This window comes from Penicillium robsamsonii, assembly GCF_028829455.1.
Source record: "Penicillium robsamsonii strain IBT 29466 chromosome Unknown utg000006l_segment0_segment0, whole genome shotgun sequence".
NCBI lineage: Eukaryota > Fungi > Ascomycota > Eurotiomycetes > Eurotiales > Aspergillaceae > Penicillium > Penicillium robsamsonii.
The window spans coordinates 585,021-611,397 of NW_026643224.1; the positions used below are offsets into that span (position 1 = coordinate 585,021).

The following is a 26,377-nucleotide window of genomic DNA, read 5'->3' on the forward strand; positions in this document are numbered from 1 at the left end:
TGCCAAGTTTTATTTGCCTCTTGACATTATGATTGTCAAAAAACTTTTTGTTTAATAGTCCACCTATATGTATATGGCATCTAATACGAAATATGGGATGTCGACGTTTATACGTGGATAAAAATACACAAATATGTAGAAAACAGGGAACCTCGCCTGGAAGTGACATCGGTCCACCGGACGCCGATCCCGACACTGATGCTTGTTCATAAACTCTATAATTATTAATGTACATTCTATAACTATCGTATGTTTTACAGCGGACTACATGTTCACACAATAGCAAACAATTGAATGAACTTCCTTTCATCTTCTTTCGAAATGAACATATGGATCCGACAATACATTAGTTTTTTTGGAAGTAGAGCGTTGGGAGTGGTGAGAACGACTTGGCACTGTTGGATATTCTCTTCTACAATGTACAAAGCACTTGGGATGTAAAAGAACATAGGAAGGACCTCGGGAAGTCAATGGAATTGTATAAACAAAGAGGCTGTATTGGTCAAGTAAATAGACCCTGAATCATTAATGATGCCTCACAAAAAGGGCATCAATATCCATTATGGACGATAAGATAAGGTCATGTGATATGTCAATCGCCGTTTTTGCAGAATTGGTGAGTTCGGCGTTCGAGTCCCCCCTTCAAAAAATTTCTATCCTTCATTAATTCTTCCACAACCCGTCACCTTTCTTTTGCCACTTTTAACTCTTCTATTTCTATTCGGAAAAAAGAGATGTAGCCATGCCTGGCGTACAACATCTTATCGACTTCGTGCTGAACGAAGTCGCACTCTGCGGCAATCAAGGTGTGTATAGTCTCTTCACTAGGACCCACTTTTCCTCACCCGGAGACGCATGTCATATCGCATGTGGATTTTCAATGTCACCGAATTTATGTCCAAAGCCCAGTCAGAGAACCATGTTGAATTCTTATTATACTTCCCCTCCCAGGAGTTTCTCATGGTGAAGTTGGCCCTGCGTTCTTGTGGCGCGGACCCAATGTAGATATATATATCTTTCATCTCAAGCCCTAATTGGACATTTTTATTCTCATGCATATTTGACAGAATGCTAACAGTCACCAAGGCGCAACATTATCCGATCTGCTACAAGCCATTGATGATTACCATACTCAGCCTCAGAATGGGACTCAAACAAATCAAAAAATTGATCATCGTTTCAAAGAGAAGGTCTGGTCCTGGCTCACGACTAACCCAGAGGTGTCTATTGGCCAACACAATGAATGGAACCATCTCACCTTGGATGAAGCTGAGCATCTTGACTCACGGAAAACTGAGAGCCATGATCCCAATGACCCCGAAGCCAACCAAACTGGAGATCAGAACCCTGATTTACCACCACTTCGAATTTATGTCTCAGAAGAGAGAGCCTGGGTCGCCATCACTGGCCATCCACCAGACGAGTCCAAGGTATTACCTCTTGAGTTTGCCTTACTGTCGGTGATTGCTTCACGCAAGTCAAAGGGTATTGTGCAGCCGGACCTGGTGAAGATCAGTGGCCAGGACAAACGGTCTGTTCCGAAGCGTACCGACGCTTTGCAAAGGAAGGGCTACATCGACAAGCGACCTGTACAAACAAAAACGGCCCGAACTAGCCTGTGCACGCTGCAGCGATTCTACCGCCACACTACCACCGACCAAGCAAAAGAAGAACCGCAATCGAAGAACATGATTGATTTCGATAGTTTTAATACCAGCCTGTTCGATATTCTCCGGGAGCACCAACTGATAGCACGCAATGATTTGAAACGACTTCTGGGCTTCGATGACCATTGGCGTTGGAAGGTCTTGTCCCGTGCCCTCCGCAAGTGGGAGCGGATAGGCGTGGTACAACGTGTGAGAGCCGAATCACAATACGAAAGAATGCATCCATGTGTGAAGCTTTTACGAGATCCCACAAAGCAAGATCTGGACCTTTTCCATGAGTTCAATTTCGATGTTTTGAACAAGCATGGGGTGCGAGCCAAAGGGACCAAATTTACCCCGGACCAAGACCAAAACCTAGAGCTGGAGGGCCCGAGCAAAAGGTCGCTTAGTCCGGACGGTGGGATTGATGAGATCAAAGAGCATGTTGGAGATTCTGCACGCATCGTACCATCTTGGACCCCGGATCGTAACCTTTACAACCAAATCTTTGACATTGTTGAAAGAACAGGCACAACGGGCATCACGAACCAGGTAAGCTCCCTACTCGCAAGAATGAAGATTCTCTTAGCTAACGAAACAATCAAGACACTCAACTGGACCTGCTTTGGGTCCTTCTACAAGAGACCTGCTGAAAGTATGGTGCATCGCTTGGTCGACCTATGGCAAGTGGCCCAACCACTTCATCTCCGCCAATACGCCATCGTTCGAGATATGGCAATGAAAAAGACCATCATGTATTATGTCCACTATTCGGCAAACAACTTCGCAAAGCTTGTTGAAACTGGCCAGGCATCATGGGAAGCCGTTGAGATCCCAGTCAAGAAGGCCAAATCGCTCAAAATTAAGGCACCACCTTTTGGGGCTCTTCCCCAGCTTGATGAGCATGGATTCCCCAAAAAGGAATTTCCGAAGAATTTGTTAAAGGATCCATATTCAACTCTACTCGACGGGATTATGGCCGTCAAACCGCCCAACTATCTTCTTTCTTCAAGCGATCCGTTTGTTGTTGAACTTCCAAACGGTCAACATGGTATGATCCAACCCTCTCGTCTCCTTAGTTTCCACAAGAGAAATTGCCATGAATCTAACATTAAGCCGCAGTGATCCGTACACGTACTGATAGACTCCCGCCTGGCTCTAAACAGCAATATGAGCCCCGTTTCCGGCCCAAGGGACGACCGAAGGGCCGACTGAACCGTGCGACTGTGGAAAAGCTTGCCAGAGAAGCCAGAGCCAAAAGATCCAAGCCTCAAGATGCTAAAGCCAAAGAAGCCGATGCCAAAGAAGCCGATGCCAAAGAATCTGGAGCTAGAGAGCCCGAAGCCAGCGAATCTGAATCCAGAGAATCTCAAGTCCTGGAATCCGAAATTGAACCCAAGCTAGAGCCAAGCCAAGGTTACAGCTGGGAATATGTCGATGAATCCCCACGAGCCAAGAGAGCTAAAATTAAGCACGACAGCCTCAGGGGATTATCAAAGCAAGAGAAGTTTGAAGCACTTGGCATGGATGAGACTTGGACTGAATATAAAGCTCTTGTCATGGATAAACCTGCTCCAGGTGTGTACGTGACTCCCCATGGCCGAAGAAGACCAGCTGGCAAGGCGCGAGGTCGCCCGAGACAGTCACGAATTGCGATTTTCAAATCGCCAAACTTAGCATCAATACCTTGGTTTGTCAAGGAGAAAGATGACTCAAGTGATGAAGACAAGGCGCGGGATGCTGCTACTAGCACTCGAGCATCCGAGAGCCTTGCCCCTGAAGCTCCACATTCAGTTATCAACTCCGAGCGACCCGTCATGACCCCCACCCCAACAACTTCGAGTCGAGCCAAGAGAACTCTACCTGATCAGCTAGCGGACTCGCCCATACCTCCGAAACGATCTCGTCTTCACACGGCCCAGAATGGAAGCAATGAAGGTCCCTTGAAGGATACCAATGAGGTATTGCCCGAGGATGTAGTTCCAGCACCCCAAGAGGGCTCAATCGAAGCGAGTACACCGCGCTATCGCGCCAAGAGTGCCAGCGTTCATCTACTCGAAGACGAGCAAACTGGGACTCCATCAAAGCGATGCCGCGTAGCACCCTCCGACCGCAGCGATAACAACCACACGACTCTAAAATCCCCGACACCCCGTCTATCCAATGTTCTAACACCGCGATCAGGCTCAGTGGTCCCACAGAAGTTCAATTTTGGCACCAAGCCTGCAAAAAAGCCGCGTGTTCGGAACAGAATTAATATCAGAACCTTGAAGGTTCCAGGGGAGGAAGAATCGGGATCCCAAAAGCCTTTGACTACGAGAGGCGGATCCATCAGTGTCCTTCGGAGAAAGCTCATCATGGAAATCATGGAAAAGGCTAATGGTGTATACCCCGCGGGCACTGCAATGTGGTATCCTTTTGTCACTGCATGGATGAAGTTTCATCCCAATGAAAAGCCAGACATGCGAACTATCAATACTGCATGCAAGCAATTGATTGATGCTGGCCAGCTTCGGCAGCTGACTTTCAGCGGCAGAGACACAAGAAAAGTGATGGTGACAAGGACATTGTTGTTGAGGCCTGATATATCACCAGATGATCCGTTGGTGAAAGAGATGCAGAGCAAGATCCTGGCTACTGATTTCCACGAGTCCCGGCCCTTCTTTGCGGCCAATGTCGAGATGGATCCAAATTTGACAAGAAATAGTGGTCGCCCACACGGTGCACCTGCTCGCGCGCAGCGATTCTCCTTCCCCGTCGAACAAGGAACCCAGGTTCATTTACAACAAAAGCCTATCTCCATTGTGAACTTAGAGGCAAGAAGAAGGAGACAGGCCCAGGCGAACTTCATCAAACGCCTGGAAGCCCAAGCAGCGAAGGCTGCTAAGGTTGCCGAAGAAATGGATAAACTGCCTGACGTGCCTGGAGTTCAGCGACTCATGACACTTGCACGCCCTCCTGAATTGGACCTTGATGCTCATCCGAACACGTCAATTATTCGTCCATATGTTCGAACAGGTACACGTGGTCCTGGAAAGCAAAAGTTGATCATAAATCCCAAACGTGTGATGAAACCAATGTCCGCCATTGGAGCGTATGCCATGTTGATGAACCCAGTGCAACAATTTGATCCAACTTCTGGGACCTTCTCCACGGGGTCGTGCTCAGTCAAACGCAAAAGGGGTAGGCCAGTGGCAGAAAAACAGCCGGCTTTCAACATTGAGAAATCCGTCGATGAGTTATCTAGACTCGCCCATGACGAACCAGAGCTGCCGGAAATGCCCATGGCTATCAAAGCCAAAGTTTTACGCTCGAGATTCGATCAAAAGACCAAAAAGATTCTCAAATGGGAGCTTCATCATCCAAGTCTCTTTGAAGTGAACCTTGGAGGCCAGCAGTTTATCGACCAAACCATTCAGGATGGTTTCAATCCAGTCCCGATGCATGGCGATATTCGCTTTGATATTGACATGCCCCCTCCTTCGAAACAGCTTGAAGTGGAACCAGATTTGCCAGTACGCCGTAGCGAGGTCCGTCGCCAGCGCCAGCCTCTACATCAGCCTCCTGTTACAGCTACTCTTAAAGAAGAGGCACCCAAACGGACACCCAAACCAAGAAGGACGCGGGCTCCTCGGGCTCATCCCACGGATCGCCGTCTGGCCAAACTTGATGATACTGCAACCCCCGACAAAGAAGCACAATCGGCGACCCCAGCGACCTCAAAACGCGTTCGCCGAAAGCGATTCGTGCATCCTATCTCCGAGGATCTCAAACAAAAGCTCGTGGTTGCTCTTGTCGTCGTCCGCGTGCTTGCAGGCGGAGCAGAATCAAGAGTGATCGATTGGACTCTTGTGACAAAAGCTTTCCCAAACCAAGACTCGTCTTTTATCGAAGCGCGAGCGCGTCAGATACTCAACAAGAATCGCTTGCAGATTACGAAGATGCATCGAGATTTCCAGGAGTGCTTCCTTGAGGCTTACGAAAGGGATGAAGTCCCGCGCATTGACTATTCCGATTTAGACAGCTATGATTGGCCTGCCTTGGTTGAGTGGGCAAGCACTAGGCTGGATGTCTCTCCATCCGAACGGGCTCCGGACCTTCCAGCAACACGGGAGCAATTCGAGAGTGTTTTCGAACTACGTGAAGATGCTCTTACGGCAGGTGATGAACTGTACCAAGCTGTGCACGGTGTCACTATCAACCACAAACGCAACTTGATGGCGCGAAATCCATTTGCTGTACCCGTTGATGATGAAACACGCACCCAATCGATTACACGAAAGGCTCATGCGGAACAACTTGAGGCTGCAAAGACATGGGTCCGTGCAAATATCATCACTGCAGAAGAGACCTATCGACCCAATGAGTCGAGCGATATCCTACAACGCTTTGGCGATCGACTCATCACCACTGCAACACAGACACTAATCAACGAACGTGTCTTCAGTTCAACAACCCGTGGCCGCGTCAATCCGGGTCGTAATTACGATATCTCAGAACATTTCCTGCAGACATTGAGCCGAAAACGTGCGGTCGAAAGCTCCCAGCTACGTCGCGCCGCTCATTTCAAATCAAACACGCTAGATCTTCAATTCCGGACCACCGGTGCATTCGATGTCGAGTACACCGCAGAAGACGGCGATATCCTCGCACTGATCAATCTCTACGCTTCGGGTGCCATTCAAATGCGACCTCGCGATGCCCCGCGTGCCAAGTTTGGTCTCACCGATGGCGGATATGAAACTCGACAGATGGACAAGAAACATTTCCGTTTCCCTGTCGAGGTTACTTCCACCGCATCATACCGCTATGGCAACCCAGTTCGTGACAAAGCTGCAGCCACGGTCCTTCCACCCGCGCCTTCATCGTCAGGCACAGATATCCCGCCTAAAAACCCCCTTTGGTACGATATCAATGGAGAGTTCGTGCGTCGTCTCTGGGATTTGGTTATTGGCCCTGTCCTCGGGTGTCTGGTGATGCGACCCGGTATCAAGGCCGGTAACATTTCCAATATGATCAAGCCCACCATGGGCACATGGGAAACTGTGTTAATGTTGCAATGGCTGGAGGAAGTTGGCATTGTCAAGGCTGATGGCGAGGGAGAGATGGCCTGTTGGAGATTACAGGAGTCTTGGTGGATGATCCTATCTTGATTTTTCGGATTTCTCGACTGAATTCATTCGCGACTGTAATATTACATCCATGTATGAACATATTTGCTAGCTACTTCTCAAGAAAAGGCCAGAAAAATTAAAAAAAAACAAAGGGATGGTTTACTTCAATGATGCTGTGTGCTTGATTTCAAAAACTATCTAGAGGTATACCGTAGATCAACTCCTGTAATGTAATCCCAAACGCCCGCAGAGTCGAAAGAAAGAAAACGCCGAATGTAAACCCCCAAGTCTATTACAGATCGTCGACGTTCGCCACCCGGCGCAATATCAACAAGACAAGAGCAACGATCACACCAATGATAGCCCGGTCCAGCCAGACACCTTCAGATGGAGACTCTGTCGAAGCCAGTTGAGGGGTGCTTGTCTGCGTAGGAATAACAGCGGCAGCCGGTGCTTGTACAGTAGACAGCGGTGCCTGTGCCTGTGCCTGTGCCTGTGCCTGTGCCGCCGGCACCGGTGCAAGCGCAGAAGAGACCGGAACAGATTCCGCAGCCAGAGTACGCTCCACAGCATCATCCGCCGGGGCTTGGTCCTCATTTCCAACAGGAACACTTTCCCCACTCGAAGCCGGAGCCGGAGCCGGAGTATCAGCCTCAGCCTCGACCGTCTCCCGCAGGCCCTCAATTTCCCGCTGACCCTCGACACTAGCACCGTTAACACCATCAACCTCACCCTCAACCTCAATCCCACGCTCCCGACAAACCTCCCACAACTCCCTCATAGCCTCAAGATTCCTAACCCCACACTCCCGACAATGCCAATCAAGCGATAGCCGTGCATACTCCCTCCTCAACTCATCATTCCCCTCCATACCCCCAACCTGTCCCTGACTCTCCGAACTAAAAATCTCAGATCTAATTCCTAGCAGCGCAGTGCGCACACCCCAAGCGGGCTGCCATGTCTCCTCGTGGTGACCGGAGATACTGAGACAGATTTCGCGATTGACCTCGAAGCGGCCGGAGGGTGTGAGGAAGCGGAACGAGGGCGGGCGAAGTGGGTATGTGGCTGGGAAGGTGATGCGGCCGTGGTAGAGGCCTTGGGCGTAGGGGGATGGAGAGGGTGGCCCGGCGAGGGTGAAGTGCCAGTCGTGGAGGTTCGAGTCGCTTATTGGGGCGGCTGTGAAGTATGGGCTTGGGTTTTTGTGGAGGTCGGTGCTTTCTTTTAGGAGGCGGCGGGTTGAGGGGGAGGACATTTTGGAATTGGAGGTTGACACCTGGGCGAGGTTGGGAGAGGAAGAGATAATAAAAGCGATAACAGATAAAAGATGACAGTTGGCGGTTTTTGCGGGGGATGTTATTGGGCGAGGTTCAGTAACATGTTGCATATTCGGGAGAAATAGATGTACAGCATAGGCTTATATTCCTAATTCTCAACAAATGATCCTACTATGACATATCCATATCGAGATTGCGCAGATATTTGAGCACTCTTCATAGATGACATAAATGCTTTCACGATGGTACAACGCCTTTCAAGATGCTACAGAGAAAATGCTACACACAATCACTTAGTTTTAGTCCCAGTCCCGCCATTCCTCGGTATCACGGCGTGTAGCCTGCTGGCGGCCAGCGCCCGGATCCAATAACCCGTTCCCCTCCACATCATCCCCATAATCACTATCACCAGGCCTCGGCCGCGGCGATCGGGGCGCAAGAGTCTGCATCGACACAGAGGTCGGAGGCCGCTCAGGCGTACTACCACGGTTTGGTACGCGCTGCGGCTGTGCAGCACCTTCCCTCCAACTATTACTGTTGTCGAGATTGCGCTGGTACAACTCGCGGTAGTATTGCTGCTCCTCGGTGGATTCCTGCTCTCGACGTTGTCGCATTTGTTCACGAGCTTCAAGGAATTTGGCACTTGGCTCCCAGTGCCAGCCATCACCGGTGGTATTGCAAATGGGCACAGCCCAGAGGAGTGGCCGGTCTCCGAAGAGGTGAAGCAAGTTACGTCGCCAGCCGTGGTCAAACGCGCTGGGCATTTTTTCGTTGTCTTCGTCGTTTTGGTACTCCTCATACCGCGAGTGTTCACGCTGTCGCTCCATTTCGGCGTAAGACCGGGTCAACGCTTGCTGCGCTGGCGTGAGAACGTTGCCTGAGCCGTTCGGAGGCCCTGATGGGCGCGGCATAGGATACATTTGCTCTTCGCCCTCTTCGGCCCGGGTGACTCCCGGGATTGCATTGGCGTGGGCATCGATGATCTGGTTCCCATATCCTTGCAGTCGGGTGGATAGGCTTTCCTCGCCCGGCTCGCCCCAATAGTTATTATTGGGCGCTTGCTCATTCCGCTGTCTGTCTAGCGCTTTGCGCAAGGGTGACACATATCGGGTCTTTTCCAAACACTCAATAGTAGTGGTACCCCGTATAGCCAGGCTGATATGCCAGGCTGTAAATCCGCTCAGAACCAATCCAATGATGCCACCCAGGATAGCCAGTAGAACTACATTGACCGGAAGAATAGTGTCCATGTACTGGGTATCGTTCAGGATCTCGGTCCAGACCCAAACAGCCGCAATAGCGAACACAACCCAACAGAATATCGAGGTGTAGATCAAAAATAGCAGGAATGCCTTGTAATTATGCAGTCCAACACAGGTTGCGAGCCAGGGACAGTGGTGGTCCATCTTGAGGACGCATCGTTTGCACGTCGAGCAGTGGTGCGCGCGGTCCGGCTTCGGACACTGGCACTTTTTGCAATATCGCGATTCACCAGTCGAGGTGACGGTGTATGATGTGAACTCCGGATGCTCGGAAGGAGGGAGGGCGCTGTACTCATGACGATCGGCACCGCGAGAGGTAGAGAGTGGTGACCCGGGGTCAGTGAAAACAGCGACGGTATATGAGAGGTTGAGGAAGGTGTAGAGTGTAAATGCGAGGATGGAACTCGGGATACCTGCCGACATGTTAATACAACCGGATAAATGGTCCCGTTCGAGTCCGATATCCTACCGATCCAGTCGCTCCGTGAGGGCTTGATGCCGATGCTGACAGCGACGTATACTGCCCATGTGGTGATGCCGTAGACGAAGACGAGTGGAAAGCAGCTTGCTGCTGCACAACAGTATCGTTCGCAGCGGAGAGCCCAGGCTCGAGGACGTCGTTTGGGCCACGAGGGCGAGGTCGGGGGGGACGAGGCCAAGGTGGCCATGACTGAGAGTTTATGGCACAGGGGAAAAAAGGTTGTGCATCGAGGAATTTCAGGGGATCTGTTCCATTATAGAGAATTGGAAACCATAAGTTAGGTTTCAGAATCGAGGGTTACAGTATGCGATGAGAATATGTATCAGGTGAGATGTACGGTATGGTAAACTGACGGTAATTTTTGCCCTGCCACGCCCCAGCCACAAAAGGTACGAGTATATATATCTACCTAGCAATGTTCTATTTCCGGCGATTTTCAGGAATAGGGGATATCAATTGTAGACTACCACATAGTTAGATGTATACTAGTATAATTTTGACTATATCAAGTCTATTTACAGTCATAATGCTAATAGATTCATTGAAGCTCGGCCTTAAAAATGCAATGCAGACTGTTCTTGAGCGTAAACTAAAAAGCAAAGCTCAACCAGTTTTGTCGCTGGTAACGGTGGAGGTCGGCAAGTTGTTCTGCTTACACCAGCCATTGACGGGCAGACAACTCAACCGGTAGCACCAGGAGCAGTTCGAGGAGGGGTATTTATAAAAATCGACGATCAACATGATGAAACCAATGAGGACTGCAACCAGGGCGCCGGCACGGACTAGCCACCACAGCCACCAAAGAGGCTTACGGCCCTTGAAGAAGTTGAGCGGGCCTTGGGTAGAACCGGGGGTTTCTGTCGAGCTGGAGGTGAGGCCGCGCTTGCCCTTGAAAAAATCCATGAAGGAGGTGGTCTTTTGCTCGGGGCCAGCTTGGCTAACTCCGCCGCTCATGGCAACATATGGCTGTCGTGCCAGGCCAATCCGCTCGCGGAGAGCGTTAGGCGATCGCATGATAGTCATGCCAATGGCCAGACCCATGACGAAGCCACCAATGTGGGAGAAGTTGTCTAACCCTGGGAGGAGACCAAGGACGAAGGAGACACCCACTCCAAGAACCATGATGATAAGTTCGACCCACGGAGATTCACGCTGGGGCCAGTCATACAGCAGGTCAAGAAGGTAAAGGGCAAGGATACCGAATAGGGCGCCCGAGCAGCCATCACTGGGATCAAGCTGCCCAGCATAGTTTCCACCCAAAACGAACCCGAAGATACCACTGGCGAAATAGGTCAAGGTATAGCGCCACATGCCAACAATGCGCTCCATGTCCGCGCCCATCGTCATCTGAACCAACAGGTTGAATCCGATGTGGATGAACCCTCCATGTAGGAAGATGGGGAGGATGAATCTATACCACTGGTTGGGAGCCGGCCGATCATCCGTCGACCCAGAAACAGCAGGGTTGGGAACGCCGCTAAAGCCACACACTTCAGACAGAGTGCAATCTCCCGTCGCCGATGTGGAATTTGGACAGGGCCACTGGATGGTTTGATTGGCATTCTGGATCCCCTCAACGTTCTTCATACACGGGTTGTAGCGTGCTCCCATGTATATTTGGACGTACGGCGAGGGCCCGATCATCGGATTGAAGGTGGGTTTCGTTTCAATGACTGACCCTGTCAACTGGGCTGGAGTGGGAAAGATTTCATTAGTTGATCTGAAATGCTAGAACAGCACCGAGGCAGGACCAGAACTCACCATTCTTGACCAGTTCGACAATAAATACGATGATCTGGGCTAATGTCAAGATGTATGTCACCCAGGCAATCTTCTTGCTAAAGAATCCCGTCTTCTTTCGGTTATCACGTTGTCGGTTATCCTCAATACCCCCTGGTGATGGAGGGTAATGTGTCTGTTGGCGCATCCAATCTGGACTATTTCCATATTGGTCGTTGGGATTTCCATACTGGGTGTTGGTCTTCAAGGGAATATTTTCTGCGTAATTGTCGCCTCCCGTCGCCCGTCCGGCTGCCTGGTAATGTCCATTATCCGATGCAAATGATTGTTGACTTTCTCGGTTGTGATAAGGACCGGAGGGATCGTCGTGGTTGTAACTGGGGCTCGCGTAGCCAAATCCAGGAACTGTGGCCGGGTGTTGATCTGTCTTCCCGGGTATAGTTTGGTCGTAGCTGGGAGGTTGTGGGATATTCGCGTGATAGTATTCGTTGTTGGCCATGGTGGGAGTGTTTGTTTTTAGTTTCGGAAGCAGAAAGGTGAATCCATGGAATCGGGAAAACTGTGGGGAGCTTAAGCGGTGAAGAGGAGTATAAAAAAGAGTCACTAAGAGATGAAAGAAAGATGAAGCAGGCAGTCATGTTATTCAAGTTATTTTTGGGCCGATCGACGGAATCCCAGCCGCGCGGCTGTGGCTGTGGCTCTTCCTCTAAGTGGAACCTGACCATGGAGCTTCGTGGCTGAAGGGGCTACGTATTCTACAATGCCTTGTGCTGTAGCTATTTTTACTATTCCATCGGTCAGTTCCAAAGATGAGCTATAAAAGTGCTGGTCAAATCCCTAGATTATCAGAAACTCCACGGAAAACCCACAAGTCGGCTGTTCCCTTTGCTCTTGCTGAGTCCTTGACATTCTGCGCCCTTTTCCAACCTCAAGATATGGTAATGTTTCTTCAAGCTTCCGATTCAACAAGTGAAAGACAGTCGCAACGCAAAATCCTTAGGTTCCAGGAACTTGTCTGAGAGTGTGCCGTCCAGAATAGATAAGCGTGCTAGTAAGGTCAACCCCCTTCACCAGAAGCATATCGACCTCTAGATCGAGTGAATGGCCACGAAATGCTCTTTGAGCTTCCATGTTAACATATACATTTCTTGACGGAGTAAGCGGGCCAAGACTAAGTATTCACGGATTCACGTGTCGGTTGAGTATGGCTGACAAATCCAAGAATGCATGCATCCATCCCTCCTGGTACCTCTTCTACACATAGTACGTCAACACGAGCTCTGTTGCTGTTGACTCACTTCCCATGTCTGATTCCATCTTCACAGCTACCAAGGGACGTGTGTCAGCCTAATATCTTCAAATGCTTATTCACATCCACGCAGTTCCTATCCATGAACATCATACATCTCAGGCTACAAGATAGTGTCTCGCCCGGTTGCCTATTTTATTAGTAGAAAGATATCAATAGCTGTCATTACAGTTCAATTCCAGAGGCCTTGTTTTGAAATACATCAAAGAGCCTCCTACATTGAGGCTCTTCAATAGCTTGGCCGGGGCTATGTAACCCCGTGACCATAAACATTGCGATAGGGCGAGGCAGAGTCAGACGCGATGACAAAATCACACAAAATCAGCAGGCCTAGAAATAGAGTTGCCTCGTGATACCCGGAGGACCAATCGTATGGCTGCATAAACGATAAAGTAAGTGGAGGCTATGTTGCCCCGGTTGCCCGAGGCTGTCCTAATGAGGCTATACAGTTCGTATGATATCCTTCACCAGTTCCTGATGGTAAGAGATATTTAAATCCCTACCTTGTACGTCCTTTTGTTTGTAGTCATTATTACAATCCAGCATCATAAGCCTCACTTGGCTTGTCTTTGAAACTTGACAAGTGGGTACCTTGCACAGCAATATCTTCAATAAATATCTCCTGCTATACTTGCCAGAACTATTCTCACTATACCTCACGGTAAGCCTTGAGCTCTACAAATAGTGTAGGATCCCACTGACATATTATCAGTCGACTCGGTTGGCTCAGATCCTAACATTGAAGTAATGTTTCTCAAACTTCTTCGGCCGAAAGAAGCTAGGCGAAGAAAGGAAGAAGAGGAACGATTGGCAAAGCAACAAGCAGAAGACCTAAAGCGCCAGCGAGCGGCTGTTGCTGCGTCCAAACCAACTTACGTTCCGTACTATACTGCTCCCACCAGACCTGCCCCGTCGACTACATCGGCCAGTACCAACTACTATGCCGGAACTGGCAGTAACAATTACGACCCAGGAGCGGGAAATACCACCCATCACCACTCCCGTGGCTACGGCGGTGGCCATCATTCTGGCGGTGGTGGTTATTCAGGTGGTGGAAGTTACGGCGGCGATTCGGGAGGTGGAGGCAGCAGCGGCGGCGATGGAGGTGGAGGAGGTGGAGGAGGAGGCGGAGGAGGTGGAGGAGGCGGCGGTGGTGATGGAGGTGGAGGAGGTGGAGGAGGCGGCGGTGATGGAGGAGGCTGCTAAATCACGGCGTATCTATTGTTATCGGGTCTGAGTAGCGATCTGGAGACTTTGACGAGGGATAGTCAGTATTGCATAATGAATCGTACTATACGTTGCCGTACAGCCAGATTTCTGTCAGTTACAAGGCGGGATTGGTTTAATTGAGATCCCTGTAAGGTCAACCTCGATGTCGCCAGCTAAAGCTGAATTGACATCGATGGCACCTCGTGAAGCTAACTGCTTGGCGCTGAGGTAGACCATGACAATGCCCATAGGAACTACCTTAACTGCCCGGTCCCTACGGGTATTATAGGCAGTTCGACTAATGGGCTGGCATAACTGCAGAATGGTAATGCCAATAGGTGTGGCCCTGTGCATTTACCTCCTAGCGAAACGGTCAGGACTGCAATATTGATGAAGCCTGTCGTTGAGGGGACAATGGTCAAGAGCGTTGTTGAAAGAATGCATTGGATGAGACGTAGTGAATTTGAGGTCAACAGCTGACTCTACTGCTCTGAATTCTACTGGCTTGACCATGCATCCTGTTGATGGATACTTTGGTGACTTGATACCTAAAACTAAGTATAGAAAAAAGGTAGAATGATATGCATTTTGAGTATCAATGGTGCTGCTTTACTGAGAGCCTCGACTGGTGACTGTTTCTATTTTCTATCTTCTGAAACCGAGCTTTGAAGATTAATAAAGGGTCTCGTTGGTATCGAGGATTCACGCCTAGCCTCTTCATGCCATTCAGGTGGGTATTCTGGCATTGGATGAGCGGGAACGGGGGGAAGATCTGTCGAATGCCTCGATATTTGGCGTGATATTGTCGTTTTGTTTCGGCTGAAGCAAATAAGCATTAACCAAGGGATATATAGAGCTCTCTAGACGTACAATGGATATTTTTGGATGTTCCTCCACGCACATAGGATGGCATCTTTCTGCGCCATTTCATGATCAGATAGAGGATTCATCGACTCCAAGAGAAGGGAATTGAAGCTTCCATCCTTTCCATCAAATATCCATTGCATGCAGAACTCAAATAACCTTGGATAGAAACCCGCAGATGCCCAATCAAGAAGGCAGAGAGATCCATCTTCCTGCCATAGCATGTTCCGAGGTGCAATATCTAGATGACAGAGCACGAGCTCACAGCCCTGTAAAGTCAAGGTCGGGTTGTGCGCGAACAGCCGGCTATTAAACCACTTCTCCATCTGGTCAAGAGTGTCGAAAACCAAGTCTTCGGTTTCAGGGAATAGAAGGCCACGACAAGCGCCTCCATAAAATGACCCAGGAATCTTGTATCGTAGCGCTGTGAAATGATCAAGCACGCTAGCAATCCTCTGTATAGCGCCAACGTCATTCAAAGGATCGATGATCTTTCCTTCTATAAACTCCATCACAATATAGCCCCAGCCTCGCTCGTCAAGAAAGAACTCATACACGCGTGGAATACGAGCTATGCGGCTATCCACCAGTCCATACGCTATCCTTTGATTTTCATATTCTTCTCTTGTCATATCTGGGCCGCATTTAACGATTTGATGATCAGAGATTCTGATAATTCGTTTGCCGTATTGGCTAACAACATTGCCGGGCGACGGATTTGCACAAGAAGCGATCACTGAGGCTTGTTGCAAGTCTCCGGGAAGTGACATGCTTCTACAATGGAACACTGATTGTTAAGGGCAAATTTATTGGAGAGTAAGGGATTATGGGACAAGTTCAGATCTGGGGGTGGCAGGGTGTCGGGAAATGCACAGACCCCAGATCAGGTACGATACCGAGCCCAATCCAACCAGTCCCTTTGTTGTAGTCCCTCTTTTATACTGTAGAGATAGTGTTCAAATACCGCCAATGTGTTGAGCGAAATGATTTCTAAACGCTGAGTGGAAGAAAAATATCGAACAATAGCGCACCACAATTAGAAATCCAATCCGAAAAAAAAACCAAAGAAACTAGCTCCATCACCTTCATGAAGACATTCACAGCCATACTGGCCTCGGCCAAGAAAACCTTAAAAGGGCTTAGGGGTCCATTAGTCACGCGGGGTTGTAGACCTCTAATAATAAAAGAAAACCATACGACCGCAACTTTCTTATCGAGTTGAAACACCAAATGCAGATATTCACGAATTTCACAATAAGATTAATGTTCGGAACCCAATTGTCCCCCGGGTCTATAGTTCGGAGATGGGTTCGGCCCGTGAAGGTTTCTTCGGGATTCTGCCGCTGACGTCATCGTCATGTTTCATCTTCCCCGCGCTGCCTGTGACATCAAATAGTCAACCACCACCATGGAGGACCCTCTTATCCAAGCATTGCCCCCGGCTACGGACTACCTGACATATCTTACTCTGTTAGAGTATCAGTTGACCCCAGAACGTCTGCCGCTTTTGCACACTCTCCTGCAAGATGAGAAGCTTACGACGAACATCGGCTGGGACCTGGTTAAGCTACTCCTGCCCATGCTACCAGCGTCCACAGAATGTCTACAGGATGTAGCTCGACTAGGCAATCCCCGAGAAGTGATCTTGCGCGTCTCCGAGTCTCTGATGCAACTCCACCCGGAGGAGGATGAGGATGAGGACGAGAAGGCTGGTCAGGGGCTACCCCTGCACATTCTACAGTTTAATTGCCTTCTCGGCATGCTCTCGGTGCTTCACAACCGGATCCAAACAAAAGCCCCAAGCCGTTTCGTAGCAACCTCGCTTCAAGCGGCACTGGAAGCATATACCTCAATGGCGACCAACGAGACCACCCTAGCCTTCCTTGAGTTCTTCCGCGAAATGTCTCCCTCTAAGCGGCCCGCGCCACCTCCAAGAGCTGCTAGCGAGTCGAGCATACTGAGGGTTGCCGCTGCCTCAGCTCCCGACCCCGAAGCTGAGGTGTCCTCGCCTTCTCCGTCTGCCGATAACGAGACCCACCTTGTTCGGAAATTTATACAGTTCGGTTTGCTTGAACTGGTGAAGTCATATCTCTTGAGCTTCTCCAGTCCTATGGATCCGGGAATGTCGTGGACTATTCGAATGCAGGAACACCTGCATCCGGATTTGCGTCTACCTGCCGCCCAATCCCAGACTGAGGCATATGGGTCGACCAAGGAGCTCAAGGAGCGCGATATGATCATGGGAAAGATTATGGTAAGTGAGACTATGGATGACGCCCTGTCAATATCCAAGGACGATAATTCTGACTCTCTTTGTCTTAGGCTTTATCACGAGACGTTGGAATCGATAACGAGGAACTCCTGTCAATCATATCTAGAACCCCGACAGATCAAACCGCTCAGCTTGACTTTGATGAGCCACCAACAAACCCCGATCAGATTCCACTAGAACGCCATGGCTCGCTCCTACTACTAGCGGCTCGGGCTGCAGGAGCAACCCTCTTTGCCTCTGGACAGCCGCTCCGTCGGCTATCTGTCTTCCCCGAGCTGGCTCAGATATTTGACAACTTCGTCGGCGGCCACACCAATCTCGACGAAGTGGCATTTGGTCAACCCCATGCGCTTCTCGACTCCCTGTTGGCTTTGACCGTCTACTCTCTGCAACAGCCCATCAAACCCCCATCAAGCGATACCGAGTTCAAGGATTTCGTTGTCGTTTTGACTGCATGTACAGCACGCCAGAGCCACGGCATCGTTCGCCAGATTCCGGCCGCCGTTGTCCAGAACCATCCATCGCCTGAGACGCGATTCAAGCTCATACACAAGATCTTGGAAGATGAGCATCTTGCCTCGGCGCGAGATAGCGCCATCGCATGGTTGAAGGATGAATTACTCCGCCCCACTAAATCTGCCGACAATATATTCCAAGATCCGCTTTACTTTTGGGCTTTATTCCCAGCTCTTTTCAAGCCGGTCACTGCCGCCAGCTCAGCATCCGATCTCGTTGCTAGCTGGTCTCGTTTGACTCAGACTCAAGGTCCACAGCTTCATTCCGCATTGAATCTGTACTACTTGCTGCTTTCCTCGCCATCGCTACGCGACCAGCTTCATCTCGAAAAGACCGTCAATTTCTTCCGCGCCAATGTCCTAAACCCTCTCCGACAAGTATTCCGGAGCTTTGAGGACGATCTTACTGCCAAGGGAGGTGATGGTATCATCGAGGCTGCGGTTGGAGAGGAAATGTGCCAGATTGGCAATGCACGGTCAGTGGGACTCATTGGTCTTACACTAGATCAAATTGAAGAGACAGTCAATGATGCATTTGGTTCCGATGAAGGGGATCTGGGTGAATATTCCGAGGCTGAAGAGGCCAAGGCGTCTGAGATTCGAAAGAAGATTGATATCTGGAAATGAGTACAGATCTAGGTTACTTGTATAGAATTTGAGTAGATATGGTATTTCTATGAATGAACGTTTTCATCACCTTGTGAATATATTTTCACGGAAAGTGGCGCAAATCACCTTCGAAGGTATCCCTTCCAAGATAGAGCAAGGTGGTTACTACAGACCTTTTCCTCTAACTACAGTTGAACTACAATAGAAAAGATCCAAAGAAAAGATTCTTTGAGGCAATGCTCCATTCCTGTCAACTACCATGACCGATTCTACCTAAGAAATAAAGCCCTATCCACCCAAATCACCCACCACACAAGAAACCGAAGGAACCCGCACCACATTGAAAAAGAGAAACACAATCAACCGATTTTGAAGTATGTAAAGAAAACCCCCCGAATGTAGTTGAAGGAACGAGAAAACAAATCCTTTTCTAAGTAACCGTTGTCACCCGGATCGTCCACGAAGGGTTCGAAAGAGCAGAACAGATCAAAGTCGACAGTGGTTGGATATTGATCATTGGCCACTGTGAGGACTCAGCAGGGAGACCATCATGCACGACTGTCAAGAGAAATTAATTGTTGTCGAAGAAGGAATGAAATGGACGGACAGACCCGCAAGGAGTCTTCACAAAAGCAAAAGCAAAGCTGAAGGGTCATATTTCGAGGGATTTGATATTTTTGATTGAAATGTTGAAAGTGCTTCAAGAGTCTGTGGTGAAGATTAAGAAATTAATGCGTTTCAATGTCTACCATGGCGACCAACGAACTAGGTCAAGCCATGGTGGTGGTTGATGGAATGATGGAATTGGGGGCGCTCATGGAGGGCGTTTAGAAGTCAGCGGCTGTACACGAACACATGTTAGTATATTAATCGTTATTTGTAGAGGTAGTACTAACGGTTCATGACGACGCAGCCGCCACCGGGAGACTTCATAACGACGCAGCCACCGCCAGGAGAGCGCTTCATGATATCGCAGCCGGCTCCCGGGGTTCTGGTGACCACACAGCCGTTCTCGATGGGAGACTTCATGACGATGCAGCCACCGCCGGGAGCTATCGAGATGTTATGTTAGTATATGAATCTATAGAGATGACGGAGCAGTGTATGCTTTAGAGGCAAGATACTGACATTGCTTCTGGACCTGACCACGAGACATTTCGAAGATTGAGAAAAGCTTAAAAAGCGGAAGCTTGAAAAGATTGGATTGTTGTTTTGAATGATCGAAATGTGAGGGGGTGGTGAAGAAAAGAGTTGAAACCGGGTGTAGATGCTGATATTTATATTCGACGGAGGACTATTCTTCGGACTATCAATATGGTCCAGATCCTACCTGGGGAATGGAGGTGAATGCAAAAGTCCTATTGAATGGCTGACTTTTATGCATTTGGCATTGACGAAGGCGTAGAATCGACCTAGAATGCATGGGGTTGAGGTTGCGGTGGATGTCCATTGTCAAGTCGTTTGATATTGTTCTCGTGTTGATGAATGTAGGCATCGCTGCCTCGGGCTTTTGCTCTTTGTTTTAATGGTATGTAGTCAGCACACCGAGAGACGTTGATATTGGCCGCATCAGATATCCTCCGAAACGTCTGTGGCTTTGCCGGGGTTGTCTTTCATGAAGGAACGCCACAGAGAAGGCCAAGGGGCCCCTGTCCCAGATACTGTAGTTAGGACATTCATCAGTGTTCCATGGGCGTAAGAACAATATTAAGAACGGGCCTCCGACTGTGAAAGAAGATTTTTGGAGTATATGTTCGAGTTCGCCCAATGGGGATTTCAGGAACAAAGGAAGCTTAAGTTGGCCAATCGCCACAATCACATTCCCCTTACGATTATTCTTCGAGAACAATACCACATCGAGCTTGGCATACAAATTTCAGATTTGATTGCAGTTGAGTTACTGGTGTCATTTCTCGGGGACCTGGAAGAGAGAACCCCGAACAGCGCTAAAAGAAAGAAGTCAAACTTCGCTTAGGCACAATTTAGCTAATAGAAATACTCGAATTCAAGAATAAACGAGACGAGTAATGATAGCTCCAATGTTCCCAACTTGGCAAAGGCAATTTCCCGCTTAGGTATAGAGTGGCTCGGTCAAGTCATTCAGAGTCAATCCTTCCTTGGCAATATCTTCCTCGATCAAGAACATCAAAGGCATCTCAACTAGAGTACCCTTAACTTGGCTAAGCAGTTCTTTGACCTGCTTCGCCCCCTCTGCACCAGGCGCAAAGTCATCGCGCACAACGTGGCCCCATTGAAATCGCGCCGGACGTGATGCTTCTATGCCCTCAGCACTCTTCTCCGTTTTGTGGAAATAGTACTCATAGAACTCTTTGTACTCAGCCCAGTTGCGGACTGAGTCATCTGGAACTGCGTGGAACACCTTCCGGAAGACTTCGCTGTTTGTGTGCGCCCGCGAGTTCCAAAGACTCTGGGCAGTGTCGGAAAGCGGGTCGGCAACGACCTTGCTCTCAGGGCAGTCAAAGTCGAATTGGTTGGGAACACCCACGGGCTCGAAGTTTGCATCCGGTCGCTGGTAGTCTTGCGGTGGCAAAAGACCCAGGTGCTTCCGGAACAACTGGCGGCGGAGGGATGAAGCAAAACGACTGGCAGTCCATGGCCTACCGTTCATGCTGGATGCCACAGGTGTGAAGTCCTCGATAATGACTGCGATCTCAGAATCATGGTCACCCAGTTGAGAACGGTCGTTCAGGTTTGCAGATCCACAAACAACTACACGGTCGTCGGCAATCATTACCTAATGCTTTTGTTAGAATTTTGATCATCGAACTTTGTAAGAAACCAACCTTTGAGTGAACATAAAGCTCTTCGCTCACAAACGCATCAATCTCGGTATCGGGGTGGCCATCCCAGGGCACTTTGCGAATATCCTCTCCGCCGAGCATATAACACTCGCTCACACTGTCCCACCGGTTGGAGGAAGCATGGCTGCCCTGTGCCTGGTGTGCAGCCTGCTGGTACTTCTGGAACGGTGCGGAAGTATCAAAAGCACTACGAGCAGTGCTGGGGGCATATCCACCAGGGCCAGCAGTGTTCAAATCATACTGTCTGCGGGCATCCTCGTAGTTGACACCGCTCTGCTGTTCAGCTGCAGCTATCATACTACCATTGTTAATCCGATCGTAATTGCGAAGGTTGTAGAAACGGATATACTCCATGGGATTAAATCCTTCCTTGGCAATCATTTCCATGATACTATGGCCTCCACGGTTGATGGAGTTGTATTGGAACTCCATAATCGCGCGTGTTCCAAGAGTCTCATCATCTCGCAAATCACCAGCAAAGCAGGGAACGGATGGAATGACCACCACGATCTTATATTTCTGACCGGCACGGGCAGCACGTAAAATTCTCTCCACGATGGCGGCACCAATCTGGTTTTTCACTGGACGCTGCGAATCGCCGGTCGCAGTGATAAAGAACTGGTTTTCGATGTAGATAAAGTGCTCACTGTTTCGGATGATGGCGCAATATGCGTCGGCAATTGAATGCTCAAGCTGGCTGCCGTTGCTCCATTTCGCACAGCTGCGCACAATCTGGCATGACATGTTCCCTCGGCCTTGCGAAGAGGAAGGGCGGCCATATGTGGTCAGTCGATCCTGGTATTGGTGAATTGTTCCGGCAAGCTGACCACGAAGGGTGCTGCCATATTGGGTCAGGTCCTCTCGGAAGCGACGGGGGTCCAAAGAGCCTCGTTCGCGATCACCGTCATGCTGGTAGTCATCAATTCCACGGGTATTGGAGTGGGGTGTTTCCTGGCCTGGTGGAGGGGGGAAATACGGCTTCTGCTCCTGCTGCTGGCCCTGTTGATAAGGCTGATATGAGGTGTTGGCAGTGGACTGCGCTGGAGGGGGTCCAGGCGGGGGAGGAGGGAATGAGCCCCCAGTGTAGTTATACTTGCTTGTATCATGACTCGAGGACTGGCCGGATTGAGATTGATAGCCTAGAGGGCTTTGGCTTGGCGGTGGGGGATAGGTTGAAGTATTGCCAGGTTGGTATGGGGTAGCGGTGTTCTGCTGCTGATATTGGTGCTGGTTTGAGGAAGTCTGGGCCGGCGGTGGCGGATAAGTTGAAGTACTAGCACTGTTGTAGGGCTGATATTCCCCGAAAGATTGTTGATGCTGAGGCTGGGGCTGTGACAGCGACGGCGATGCTTGATACGAATTAGACGACGTCTGACCTGGCGGCGGCGGGAAGGCAGGCGATGTGGCTCCACCAGGCTTCTGCTGCCAGGATGGCGCAGGCGGCTGACCCTGTGGGCTTGACTGTCCCGAGGGGTACAAGTTGGGCTGCGGAGAACCAGCCTGTTGTTGGCCAGTCGAGGAAGCGGGCCTTCCATGGAGTGCCAGTCTCGCGTATCTAGAATCACTGCGAACCTTATATTTCAAATCATAGATGAAGTTCCATCGCTCCACAAAGTGACGCCGTAAATCCTCTACGGCTGCACCGTGCAGGCTCACGGATATATCAGACCATCCCATCCGAGACATGGCCTTTCTATCCAGTTGGTTATTCTCCCAGTGAACGACATCTTGGAAATCAAGGACACGAGAATTGTTGTAGTCCTGGCCAGGGAATACGGTTTGATTGACATCCGACGGATGTAGATCCGAGAGCTCGTGTTGGTTTGTATCCCAGCGGCCGAAGCACATGTCCAAACCACCCATGAATGCAACCCGACCATCGATCAAGCAAAGCTTCTCGTGGTGAGCCCAATACAGAATGACATCATCGTTCATTCCGTAAAGTCCCTTCAATGTGTCCTTTGACATCTTACTCAAAGTTGCCGAGTCAAGTGACATATTCTGGAAGGACGATGCAATGGAAGCTGCCAGCTCTTGGCGGTCAGGCAGATGGTCAGGATGACGGAAGACAGCGATATTGGGGTGCAGGTTTTCTAGGGCATGTTTTGTATGAGAAGAAGAGACTGCGGGGATTAGTTGGGTTTTTTCAATGCTCAAGGATAGACATACGAGTCAGTGCCTGCGTAACTTCCTTGTAAACAATGACATTGACGCGCACGCCCCGCTGGGCTGCAGCTTGCAGCATGCGATTCAATCGGTATTGCTCATTCTTCGCCGGTGGTCTTCTCAAATAAAGTTCGGGAGATAGCCACCCTAACGTCAAGTTAGCTACATCCACTGAAAATCTGGGGAAGTTGAAACCCACAGTCCAAAATCCAAACCGACTCTCGGGCATTTTCCAGAGCTCGTGATACAGCCCAGAAATAGCTGCACCCATCCACATACCACTTGGCATCGTTATGTTCCCGGGGAGGAGCGAAGCTACCAAATCGGTGTTCTGCGTTGGGCTTACTGGTACCATACTCGGCATATGCCTGTGGGTCGATAGTGGTACCGATCTTTTGGACGAATTCGGAACCAAACTCGGTCACAGTGCCTTGAAGTTTCCCCAAGAAACCTGCCAGTTTGTCTTCCTTTTGAGGTTTCCCGTAATAGTTGGGGTTCTGGTGCTGTCCACTTGTGTTTTGGTTCTGCTGATCATATCCGTACTGTGGTTCGGTCTGGGTCGGGTAGCTCTGCTGTAGAGAACCGGTTAGTGAATGTTGAGGCTGAAGGAAGGTGAAGCCTACACTTTGATAACCACTTGGGTTGTATGTCTGACTGGCCTGGCCATGTGAAGATCCGTGGCTCTTGTAAGTATCGCGAAGCTTCTTGAAGGTATCGCCTAGACCGCGGGATCCGTCTCCGGACCCACGTTCCGCGCCTTCGTAGTAACCACCATAGGCCAGATCATCCTGCTTGGACATTCTGTCAAAGTTGTAAATAAATTAGAACGAGAAACAGCCTGAACAAAAAATAAAGTCAGAGAAGTCAAGAAACAGGGGTGCCTGCAAAGCGGGGTGCGAGTGTTTTAAACACGATACAACGCCCCGCTACCCAGCCACTATGGGAACGTGGTGATTGTGGCGGTGTATACTCCGTAAGCTGACAGGAATATCTTCCCAAGTTGGGATATTCTTGGATTTACCGATATAATCGGTGAGACAGGTGAGACAGTGTGAAATGTATAATTTACTACGTACAGTGGCATTTCATGAGTATTTGCACCCCGGTACTCCGAAAGGCCCCAGGCCACCTTCCTTTCTGCCTGTTAAAACTTCATTCAAGCCCTTAAGTAATAAGCCGTAACTAGAAATCTCACATATACGCTCATAGGTTTATGGTGGAAACTCCAGCTTGCGGGCTATATTATAAAAGAGTATAGGAAAAGTATTAGGTGGAAGTACTCGGGTGTAAATACTCATGAAACATAACATGACTGTAGTACTAGGCTAAGTGTAACGGATATAAATATATACTAACATATTTCTACCTTCAAATCATGTGCCATTTCAGAGTGAAAAAGACAAAAAGAGACGAATATATAAATTCATGAAAACTCATGATAATTCCCATGTAAGAATAAGGTCAAGATGAAATATGAGTCAAGTACTTCTGCGGTCAGAAATATCTCGGGCTTGGCATTCAGACATGGAAATCAGGAATCTCACTGAGCATCTCGGCTGAACCTTCATATCCTCAAATTATACTGCAATGCCCACAACTCAAGTAAAAAGAAGCTCCCTTGGACGACCCCGAAAACCAGCCGAAGATGCGAAATCCGTGAGGCCCCTCTTCCTGCAAGTAAAAATAACAACTCGGCTCACGCCAGGCACAGATACGACGCGCCCAGGTCCGCGAAGCACAACAGGCATACCGATCTCGCCAACAATCCCAGCTCTCTTCACTAAAAGCTCGCGTAGAGCAACTGGAAGATGTACTTAATCAACTGAGCCAGACGGTGCAGGAGTTCGATAACCAAGTGATCCGAAGTGGGTTGCAGTGGTCTCAACCTCAACTCTTCCGCACAGTCCAATTACTGCGTGATGATATAGTGTCCCATTTCAAGAGGGCCGATATTCCCTATCAGAAGTCCCCAGAAAGCAAAACTTCAGAACTATCCCAGGTTATTAATGAGCAACCCCACGCGCAGGCCGCGTCCCAGGTGTCAATGGGCAGGTTAAAAGACCAAACCGAGGGATCTGACTTCTGGAAATTGTTTTTGGGCTCGTCCGGTGGTATGGTTCCATCGACTAATACCAAGAGTCTGGATAACCAATGGAACGACTTGGTTCCTATCCCTGTGACTGTGCCACCATCTATTGCTGAAACACACACTATTCAATATGCAACTACACCCTTCACCCAACGACTTTTCCGCGCTTGCGCTGAAAGCGGTCATCGATTCTTGTCCAATCCTTCATATAAAGATGAAGATATGTGGGAGTTTGGACTACTTTTACAAAGAATGCCACGAGCAGAGGTCCGAGATTATTTCGGACGTGCCATCAACATGGAGCCTTGCAATCCGATCATCGATGCTCGATTCCCATATATCAGTGTTGGTGGTGCAGGAACACACTTTTTACAACCCTTCAGTGGTGCTTTTTCAGACAGCTTCGCTCTCTTCCGAACAACAAATGGCGTGTCTCATGTTCCCGCCGATGAAGACTGGTTTGATGTGCATGATGTCGAGAGATATCTGTTCAACCAAGGTATTGCTGTAGGCGAGTTTCCTTCGTCTGCCCTTACGATATCCTATCCAACTAGTCCGGGCGCTGGGCTTTCGAATTTAGAGATACCCCAAGGCGCAACACCTGGCAGTATGATGATGGTCATCGACGAGTATAAATTGGTCAACAGTACGCTTGCCTTGTTATTTGCTATTATCCTCAGCATCAACTACAATGATAAAAGCTAACTTAGCCAGGATTGAGTCAGCTTCCAGTCGCTCTCGGCTGTGTGGCCGGCTTTCGCCGGTCTGATGTCGAGAGGGTAATATCCCACAATGTGAGGTGGATCTTAGTTTGAGTTACTAGCTCTCTAGGGGAGCCTTGTGTGCAATTATATCTTTCAATTTGCGGAAACGTAGAATACCCCACCTTCATTATATACAAACGCAATAAATGATGGATCAGACTCAATCTCGTTCAGAACTATCCACTCCATCCTTGTTTCACCCGAATCTTCGAAGTTTTCTTTGACCTCTTTCGTTGATCAT

General features: G+C 49.3%; 10 protein-coding genes across 10 annotated transcripts; 4 read left to right on the forward strand and 6 right to left on the reverse strand.

Moving 5' to 3' along the window:
* Positions 1 to 742: 742 nt before the first annotated feature.
* N7447_009945 (uncharacterized protein) lies at positions 743 to 6,799 on the forward strand (the record flags this gene model as incomplete). The annotated part of the gene is made up of 4 exons (XM_057234207.1): positions 743 to 806; positions 1,087 to 2,198; positions 2,253 to 2,697; positions 2,769 to 6,799. 4 exons carry the CDS (start codon positions 743 to 745, stop codon positions 6,797 to 6,799), a joined length of 5,652 nt encoding a protein of 1,883 aa, XP_057081491.1.
* A 253-nt stretch (positions 6,800 to 7,052) lies between these two features.
* Positions 7,053 to 8,012, reverse strand: N7447_009946 (ubiquitin-conjugating enzyme E2; the record flags this gene model as incomplete). Its single annotated transcript, XM_057234208.1, has 1 exon — positions 7,053 to 8,012. One exon carries the CDS (start codon positions 8,010 to 8,012, stop codon positions 7,053 to 7,055), a length of 960 nt encoding a protein of 319 aa, XP_057081492.1.
* A 321-nt stretch (positions 8,013 to 8,333) lies between these two features.
* N7447_009947 (Zinc finger DHHC-type palmitoyltransferase) lies at positions 8,334 to 9,964 on the reverse strand (the record flags this gene model as incomplete). The annotated part of the gene is made up of 2 exons (XM_057234209.1): positions 8,334 to 9,709; positions 9,766 to 9,964. The coding sequence occupies 2 exons, from the start codon at positions 9,962 to 9,964 to the stop codon at positions 8,334 to 8,336; spliced, it is 1,575 nt and encodes a 524-aa protein (XP_057081493.1).
* Positions 9,965 to 10,380: 416 nt separating this feature from the next.
* N7447_009948 (rhomboid family membrane protein) lies at positions 10,381 to 12,016 on the reverse strand (the record flags this gene model as incomplete). Its single annotated transcript, XM_057234210.1, has 2 exons — positions 10,381 to 11,468; positions 11,539 to 12,016. The coding sequence occupies 2 exons, from the start codon at positions 12,014 to 12,016 to the stop codon at positions 10,381 to 10,383; spliced, it is 1,566 nt and encodes a 521-aa protein (XP_057081494.1).
* A 1,557-nt stretch (positions 12,017 to 13,573) lies between these two features.
* Positions 13,574 to 14,032, forward strand: N7447_009949 (uncharacterized protein; the record flags this gene model as incomplete). The annotated part of the gene is made up of 1 exon (XM_057234211.1): positions 13,574 to 14,032. The coding sequence occupies one exon, from the start codon at positions 13,574 to 13,576 to the stop codon at positions 14,030 to 14,032; it is 459 nt and encodes a 152-aa protein (XP_057081495.1).
* Positions 14,033 to 14,895: 863 nt separating this feature from the next.
* Positions 14,896 to 15,669, reverse strand: N7447_009950 (aminoglycoside phosphotransferase family protein; the record flags this gene model as incomplete). Its single annotated transcript, XM_057234212.1, has 1 exon — positions 14,896 to 15,669. The coding sequence occupies one exon, from the start codon at positions 15,667 to 15,669 to the stop codon at positions 14,896 to 14,898; it is 774 nt and encodes a 257-aa protein (XP_057081496.1).
* A 638-nt stretch (positions 15,670 to 16,307) lies between these two features.
* Positions 16,308 to 18,313, forward strand: N7447_009951 (uncharacterized protein; the record flags this gene model as incomplete). The annotated part of the gene is made up of 2 exons (XM_057234213.1): positions 16,308 to 17,153; positions 17,222 to 18,313. The coding sequence occupies 2 exons, from the start codon at positions 16,308 to 16,310 to the stop codon at positions 18,311 to 18,313; spliced, it is 1,938 nt and encodes a 645-aa protein (XP_057081497.1).
* An 873-nt stretch (positions 18,314 to 19,186) lies between these two features.
* On the reverse strand, positions 19,187 to 19,451 carry N7447_009952 (uncharacterized protein; the record flags this gene model as incomplete). Its single annotated transcript, XM_057234214.1, has 2 exons — positions 19,187 to 19,347; positions 19,424 to 19,451. 2 exons carry the CDS (start codon positions 19,449 to 19,451, stop codon positions 19,187 to 19,189), a joined length of 189 nt encoding a protein of 62 aa, XP_057081498.1.
* Positions 19,452 to 20,366: 915 nt separating this feature from the next.
* Positions 20,367 to 24,083, reverse strand: pld2 (putative phospholipase D (PLD); the record flags this gene model as incomplete). Its single annotated transcript, XM_057234215.1, has 5 exons — positions 20,367 to 21,050; positions 21,100 to 23,240; positions 23,287 to 23,430; positions 23,483 to 23,855; positions 23,907 to 24,083. 5 exons carry the CDS (start codon positions 24,081 to 24,083, stop codon positions 20,367 to 20,369), a joined length of 3,519 nt encoding a protein of 1,172 aa, XP_057081499.1.
* Positions 24,084 to 24,870: 787 nt separating this feature from the next.
* Positions 24,871 to 26,077, forward strand: N7447_009954 (bZIP transcription factor; the record flags this gene model as incomplete). Its single annotated transcript, XM_057234216.1, has 2 exons — positions 24,871 to 24,885; positions 24,989 to 26,077. The coding sequence occupies 2 exons, from the start codon at positions 24,871 to 24,873 to the stop codon at positions 26,075 to 26,077; spliced, it is 1,104 nt and encodes a 367-aa protein (XP_057081500.1).
* Between the last annotated feature and the right edge of the window lie 300 nt (positions 26,078 to 26,377).